Here is an 8,023-nt window from a genome sequence, read left to right on the forward strand (position 1 = left end):
AGAACCAGCACTGAGGTTCTGAGGTCTAACAGAACCAGCACTGAGGTTCTGAGGTCCAATAGAACCAGCACTGAGGTTCTGAGGTCCATCAGAACCAGCACGGTGGTTCTGAGGTCCAACAGAACCAGCACTGAGGTCCAACAGAACCAGCACGGTGGTTCTGAGGTCCAATAGAACCAGCACTGAGGTTCTGAGGTCCATCAGAACCAGCACGGTGGTTCTGAGGTCCAACAGAACCAGCACTGAGGTCCAACAGAACCAGCACGGTGGTTCTGAGGTCCAACAGAACCAGCACCTTGATCAGGGCGGTCTCTGTACTGTGGTGAGGAAACCTGACTGGAGAACATCAAAGCTGCTGGTCGCTGTTAAGAAGGTGTTTAATTGTTGAAACTCAGCTTTTTCTATAATCTTTAATAAATAAATAATAATAATCAATAATTTACTGATAAAGGAGGTTTGAGATGGGCCTGAAGTTCTGGAGGAGAAGTTTGTCTAAATTGTTCTTGTTCCACTGCTGGTGTGATAATTGCTGAGGGTCAGTGATGCTCAGAGCACAGACTGCTGTCCTGAGCTGAGACCTGATCAGCCTGAAGGTCCTCTGCTGCCCGTGGAGATTAAACATCTGAACATCTGAAGGTGAAGCCAGAGGTGCCACCACCAGCAGGAGAGCAAATCTTAGACAACTCTGCCCTCTGCTGGACAGCACCACACATAGACCACGTTCCGTCTCCTTTCACCCAGAGTTACTGACAGACACTTTGGGATAAAAACATTAACAGCAAATTAAACTAAGAGGAAATTATTTTCTCTAATGAAGAATCCCTTCTTTGAAGGCTTGGATAGCAGTTTAAGTTCAACCTCATTGTGAAATTAGCATTTCTGCAGTTTTAAAGCAACTAATCATCTGGTCAAAGCTGTTTTCTCCTACAGAGGACTGTGCTCCTGAACGCCTCATAGGCAACCCAGACTGCCGCAGCGCTGTAGGCGATTCCTCCAACCACAACACAAGTCAATGTGGGTCAGTGATGAGCAGCTTTAATACCAGCTGGTATCATTTAATAATTAGATTTAATGATAATTATTATTAAATACCAGGTAAGTGCGGTGCAGAAAAGCAGGTCGCTGTTAGCTCAGTGCAGGCTGCAGCTTGTTGGACCTCCTGGATGCTGCAGCTCTACAGCAATGGGAACTGAAGCTGGACAAAACATCTGGGTTCCTTCAGAACCTTTAGGTTCTGCCTGCAATCCAACTCTGCATAGAACTGGGCCCAAAGCACCGAGGTGGAAGCCTTGGAGCCGCTCTGATAGAACCTCCTGAAAACGGTTCAGGTCCAAGCAGATGAAACCACACAGAGACAATTCTTCTCAATAAACATTTATTTTAACTACGTTAAGAAAAAATAGATTTTTTTTTTACATCTTTTTCTTTATCTGACTTTTTTTACAGTACTTTGTGCGCGTTTAGAAAAAGTTTTAAGACGTCAGGAAATGAAGCTGCAGAGCGACGCAGAGTTACAGACACTGAAGGTTCTGGGAAACATCACACGAACAGAACCGGGTCAGACCAGACCCCAGCGGATTCTGATTGGACCAAACGGTACCAAACCTAACCGGACTGGTCAGAACCAGACGAGGTCTGAACAGGACGGAGTGATGGGATGGAGGGGCTGGGGACGACCTCCGGGTTCTGAGGGACCTATGAGTGGATCCTAAAGGTTCCGAGGAGAACGAGGTTCCACCGCACAGACGATGAGAGACGGCAACAAGCTGCTTCACATTCAGAGAGTTCCCCCGACACTCAGCTCACACACACCTGACAGGTGGACACCTGACAGGTGTCCACCTGTCAGGTGTCCACCTGTCAGGTGTCCACCTGTCACCTGACAAGAGGACACCTGACACCTGACTGGTGGACACTTATCAGGTGGACACCTGATAAGTGTCCACCAGTCAGGTGACACTTATCAGGTGGACACCTGATAAGTGTCCACCAGTCAGGTGACACTTGTCAGGTGGACACCTGACAGGTGTCCACCTGTCAGGTGTCCTGTGAGTCTTGATATAAGCTTCGTCAGAACAAATGCAGGCGACAGCAGAACTTTGGCAACACGTGAGGCTGAAGGGTCGGTCGGTGGCTGAAAATCCAGCAGACGTCCTGCTGATGATGTCACAGAGCGGGGGGGGGGGGGGGGGTCACAGGTTGTGCTTCTGGATACCCGGGGTGAACTCCTTGGCGTTTGGGTTCAGGCTGCTCCTCACCTGCAGGAGGAAGAGGAGGAGAAGCAGTCAGGGCCCTGAAGGAGGAAGGGCTGTTCTGGCTCCTGATTGGTCGAACCTACCACCAGCTCCAGGTCTGCATCATTGCGGTTCTCTGGGTCCAGAACCAGGAGGCTGATCTGCTCCTGCAGCTGAGCCACGCTCCCAGGTGGGAGGTCTCTGGATGGGATGAACCACTCCCACTGCTCCTCCTCATCCAGCATCTCCTGGAAGCAGTTCTCCAGGAACTCCTCCTCCCACAGCTCCTCCTCCACCTGCAGACACCAGCGGCCTTACAGAACATAGACCATACAAATCCTCGTTACAGGTAAACAGCAGACCCACAGCCAGTCAGAACGGTGGCCATGTTAATGTTCTGGGTCTGACATCCCTGGAGGAACCTGGACCATGGAGGGTTCCAGCAGCACCGGCCCGTTTGAGGACAGCGCACAGCTTCTCAGTCAGATTCATGTCTGGACTTTGAATAGGCCATTCCAAAATCTTTGTTCTGCTTTCTGTAGTTTTCAACTACGGAAAACAAGTCCAGTTGCTTTGTTTTTTACCTTTTTTTGGAATGACCATGGACTGGATGACTGAGAATATTCACACAGGAAGTGACTGACTGCACTTCCTGTTGATGTTCACAGATCTGCTGACCGGGTCGGGTTCAACGGGTTCTGACCGATTTATCCAGAACGTTCCACTGTGACACACTGACCTACAGGTCCTCCTGGTACTGACCCGTTAAGCTAGGGCTAACGGTCCCAGCGGTCCAGTTCAGGACATTTCCACAGATCCAGCAGCAGTTCCTGGTCTCTTCTCAGCCCAGAACCAGCTCTGATTGGCTGCTCCACCAGCCAATAGGGTCCTCCCAGGGTGTCCGACCAGAACCCCCTTCAGTGTGCGTGCTCCTGTTGCAGAACCAGGACCGGGTCGGACACCTGACTGGGCCGGTGCCAGTCTCTGTTGGTCACACATCCTGGCCTTAAGCAGAGCGGCTGACAGGGTGACCATCGGTACCAGGAACCGGACCAATGGACGAGCAGAACCAGAGCCGTTACAGTTCAGCTGGTTCCGGTTCTGGTCGTGCTGCAGCAGAACATGCTGATCGTACTGGGCTCAGGCCTGCTGGGATGTTTCTGCCTCGGTTCTGTTCTCTCAGCCAGTTGCTGTAGAAGTCCAATCACACCCAGTTCCTGTTAACAGGGACCTATTCCTGCCCACTGTCCCCGCATGCTTCCTGGGGAGGAGGGGCTGATGGTTTGGGTCAGCTGCGCTGCCTGACTCCAGAACCTCACTGCTGTTTGTGGGACGGAACCGGTACCCAACTCACCTGTCTGTTGAACTCCTCCTCATTCTCCATCCACATGTAGTCTGCAAACGGGTCCTCCTCGGAACCGAACTGGCTGCTGAGGACCACCTCTCCGGTACCGGTAGGGGTGGCAGTGGTTCCGATGGTCGTGTCCTTCATGTCTCTGCCGGGTGGGCTCACGGAGGTGGTCGTTAATCCAGCAGTTCCGAGCGGTCGGACAGGCAGTGAAGGCCGCTGATTTACCGAGACACAACAGGAACAGCAAAGCCTGAGAACACACACACGGAACCAGAACCGGGTCAGAACCAGAACCGGGTCAGAACCAGAACCGGGTCAGAACACGCAGTGATGCGGTTTCTCACCTACAAAAACCCACTGAGCGGATTTATTCGACGGTAAAACTCCCCAACGGTCACAGTGCGAAAGATGGCCGCTTAGCTTCTGTTTGTTTACATCTGCTGCGTCATTGAGGGCTGCATTCTGATTGGCTGAAGAAAGGTGCTGCCTTCACGGCCCATTTGGTGTGTCAGGAAATGGAACCTCACGCTAATCACAATGCGGAAGAGAACAACATTTAAATGTTTATTGACTAATTACACCCAAATGTTAAATGTTAAATGTCTCTGTGTTTGTTTCAGTGGTGGCTGAGGTGGACAGCGTGGGATGAATGGGGCTCTGACGTCAGATCCAAACACGCAACAGGCTCCCGTAAATGTCACACGCGAGAAATAGGTCAACACGGCGGCTGCGCACCATTTCACCGCCGGAGAGACGAGCTCCAACGTCGCGTCGGCCGGGATCAAATGTAATGTAGGGGGGCAACAAAGGAGCAAGAAGTCTGGGCATGGGGGGGGGGGGGGGGGGGGGGCGTATGGGATGACGTATGGGATGACGCCAACAAAATAGCGCAAAAGCACTTAAAACCCTATATTGTGAAGGGTTTATATTGCCCTTAGCAAAATGTAGTTTATTTAAGTGTACTACGAATATACATATTTACACATGCTTAAAATGAGGCCGTGTACTTGCAGTTTACTTTTTATTAACTATATTTCATATACCAATACTATAGTGAAAAAGTTTAAAGGTATAAACGGAAGTCTATGACTACGTTTAAAACTACATTAATACTAAGACTTAAGTTCATACTTATAATTAGGTATACTTAACAAGTGTACTACTTTTTGCCAAGGGTGGGCCTTAATGCTGCATCATCTTTACCTCTTGATATATATATCTAAAAAATGTATATATTGAAAATTGGAATAATCTAATTCATTTTCGGTTTCTTTGTCATATCATTTGCTTGATGTTTCATTTGATTAGAATTACTGACAATATAAGTTGGTTACATAAAGCCTGGCCTGTCTAGCTTCATGACAAACCTGTAGACCTTTATCAGGTGCTATTTCATTGTAATGTCAAATGTGTCTGCTGGACTATGTACAGAGAATAAACACGGTGGTCCAGCTGGAATAGAGGCTGGATAGCCTGACTGTGTTTTCGTTTTCTCCTTCATCAGCTCCCTCTGCCCTGTCTTCTGTCTCTCTGACTCCAAAACCTTCTCATTTTTATCTGTTATGCTGATATATATTTTTTTTCTCATCTTCATTCAGTTCTGCAGCTCTTCTGTGGCCCTCCTGGTCTATCATTACTCCTTTCCTAAATCTCACCTTCTCTTATTATTCTCATCTAATCAAACTTTTTAACAGATACTGAAAATGTCTGGCATTAAGGACGTAACGACGTTTAAAGCTGCAACTGGGAGTTTTGAGAAAACTGTGGACTTAGCAGGAAAATGTGACCCAGCACACCTTCCAGGTCCCTCCCCCTTGTTCTCCTGCAGCTCCTCCTTGGAGCAGAGCCTGGCGTGCTGCTCCGATGTTCACCTGTCTTTGTTTTGCTAAGATGCTGCAGCCTGCCTTTGTCCCTGGAGGTGGCATCAGGGTGCCAGACGGTGATAGGGGAGGTGAATTCATTGCTCTTAGCTCCTGATCCTAGCTCCTGCTCCTATCTCCTACCTCCTGCTCCGTGACCTTTCCTGGGTCAGCAGAACTCCATCAGGGAGGAAAGGAGCTTCAGCTGCTGAGATGATTCCAGACTTTAACTCTGACGTCATTAGTGACGGAAACATGAAGGACGGAGTCAGAAACACGGAGGACGGAGTCAGAATCATGGAGGATGGAGTCAGAGACATGGAGGATGGAGTAAGATCCTACAGCCTTCTGGACATGAACTACAGAGAGACAAATCTAAAGTCAGTCAAAATAATACTTCAAATTAAACATAATTCCTTAAAGCTCTACCCTCCTTCCAAATGGTTTGCTTCAAGAGCTTTCAGCAGCACCTGCAGCTTGTTTCTGCCTTTTGCTGCCACACCCTGCTGAGGAGCCAAACCAGGAAGAGGTAGGTGCTTACAACTAAACAAGTGTTCTGTCAAAGCAAGAAAATAAACATCTGGAAATTTAAGGAAACATAAATTGACATTCATATATTGACACTTCCTTCACACAGAATGGATGGCCAGTCCCCCTGCATCTCAAGAAGGTACACCTAAATGTCTGAACAAAAATACAACAACAATAATACAATCTGGATGGCATTAACTTGGCCTCTGGTAATAAAGTAAAAAATCTTGGTGTTATTTTTGACCAAGACATGTCATTTAAATCCCATATTAAACAGGTTTCCAGAGTTTCCTTTTTTCACCTCAGGAATATCGCCAAAATTAGAAACATTCTGTCCAGGAGTGATGCTGAAAAACTAGTCCATGCATTTGTTACTTCAAGGCTGGACTATTGTAATTCTTTACTATCAGGAAGTCCACAAAATGCAGTTCAAAGTCTTTAGCTGATCCAAAATGCTGCGGCAAGAGTTCTGATGAAAATCAACCAGAGGGATCATATTTCTCCTGTTTTAGCTTCCCTTCATTGGCTTCCTGTTAAATCAAGAATAGAATTTAAAATTCTTCTTCTAACGTATAAAGCCCTTAATAATCAAGCTCCACCATATATCAGAGCTCTGATTACCCCGTATGTTCCTAACAGAGCACTTCGCTCTCAGACTGCAGGTCTGCTGGTGGTTCCTAGAGTCTCTAAAAGTAGAATGGGAGGCAGATCCTTTAGCTATCAGGCTCCTCTCCTATGGAACCAACTCCCAGTTTTGGTCCGTGAGGCAGACACCCCGTCTACTTTTAAGATTAATCTTAAAACTTTCCTTTGTGACAAAGCTTCTAGTCAGAGTGGCTCATGTTACCCTGAGCTACCTCTATAGTTATGCTGCTATAGGCTTAGGCTGCTGGAGGACATCAGGGTCTAATTCTCTCTCTCTGCTGAGTTCTCCTACTGCTCTCCAGTTTTGCATTGCATTGTATTGAAATGACTGTCGTCATTTCAGCTTTTAACTTTTTTCTCTCTCTCTTTTTCTTCATATTAGGTACACCTGGTCTGGCGTTCTGTTAACTGTGACATCATCCAGAGAAGACGGCTCACCCGCTACTACCATCTAATGTAGAACAGATTACTAGATCAATGTGTGCTTCTGTGCTTTTTTGTCTCTCTTGTTGTGTCTCTGTTCTGTCTTCTGTAACCCCAGTGGGTCGAGGCAGATGACGTTCATACTGATCCTGGTTCTGCTGGAGGTTTTCCTTCCCGTTAATGGGTGGTTTTTCTTCCCACTGTCGCTTCATGCATGCTCAGTATGAGGGATTGCAGCAAAGCCATGTACAATGCAGACGACTCTCCCTGTCGCTCTACGCTTCTCCAGGAGTGAATGCTGCTTGTCGGGACTTTGAAGCAATCAACTGGTTCCCTTATATAGAACATTTTTGACCAATCTGTGTAATACGATTGATTTTGACTTTGTAAAGTGCCTCGAGACGACATGTTTCATGAATTGGCGCTATATAAATAAAATTGAGTTGTATTGACTTGAACATCTCCCTGATATTTCCTATGGATTATCTGTGGGAGCTGAAGAAGTGTTTATAATCCACTTCATGCACCTTGTGTCGCTGTGTTGTGTGTTTTGGCTCAAGAATGGTAATTGTCACCATGTGTTGCCATGGTCAGGAAGCACACAGATAGGGTTAGACGGGCATTTCCTGAGAAATTAGTGTGCAATAGGCGTGATGACTGGAACATCCATCAGACTTTCTGCAAGGGGCGATAGTTTGACAGAAACGAGGCCGATGCAGTGAATTTTCCATGACTGAAAACTCCTGCTTCCAGGATGATGCAAAAGCAGCTCTGGACCCACAGAGCAGAGACAAGAACACACAAATATTAGAATCAACGACAAAATATCCAAAGAGCTAAACGTTGGAATATGATTATAATTAATTTGAAAAATCAATAGAGCAAGTTGATCTCGCAGATGAGAAGCGTACAGTCAGTGAACAGCGCCTCAACAATTCCCACATAAACGCTACAGGCCATTTCTCCAGGCGGATGAGCGG

The 8,023-nt window shown here is 47.2% G+C and overlaps 1 protein-coding gene across 1 annotated transcript; it reads right to left on the reverse strand.

The window, feature by feature from the left end:
• Positions 1 to 1,435: 1,435 nt before the first annotated feature.
• Positions 1,436 to 3,758, reverse strand: LOC105920605 (polyadenylate-binding protein-interacting protein 2). The gene is made up of 4 exons (XM_021312716.2): positions 3,589 to 3,758; positions 2,339 to 2,530; positions 1,976 to 2,258; positions 1,436 to 1,801 (listed from the first exon to the last, which is right to left on the reverse strand). Exons 1-3 carry the CDS (start codon positions 3,724 to 3,726, stop codon positions 2,193 to 2,195), a joined length of 396 nt encoding a protein of 131 aa, XP_021168391.2. The 5' UTR covers positions 3,727 to 3,758; the 3' UTR covers positions 1,436 to 1,801; positions 1,976 to 2,192.
• Between the last annotated feature and the right edge of the window lie 4,265 nt (positions 3,759 to 8,023).

The sequence above is a fragment of the Fundulus heteroclitus genome, chromosome 23, assembly GCF_011125445.2.
Source record: "Fundulus heteroclitus isolate FHET01 chromosome 23, MU-UCD_Fhet_4.1, whole genome shotgun sequence".
In the NCBI taxonomy this organism is placed as follows: domain Eukaryota; kingdom Metazoa; phylum Chordata; class Actinopteri; order Cyprinodontiformes; family Fundulidae; genus Fundulus; species Fundulus heteroclitus.

What these genes read in the sequence shown, in the direction of transcription:
- LOC105920605 (XM_021312716.2), bottom strand. Translation starts at nt 3,726, where the DNA reads ATGAAGGACACGACCATCGGAACCACTGCCACCCCTACCGGTACCGGA. An exon ending in AGGAGGAGTTCAACAGACAG is followed by an intron (nt 2,531 to 3,588) that starts GTGAGTTGGGTA and finishes TGGTGTCTGCAG; the next exon opens with GTGGAGGAGGAGCTGTGGGA. An exon ending in ATGCAGACCTGGAGCTGGTG is followed by an intron (nt 2,259 to 2,338) that starts GTAGGTTCGACC and finishes TTCCTCCTGCAG; the next exon opens with GTGAGGAGCAGCCTGAACCC.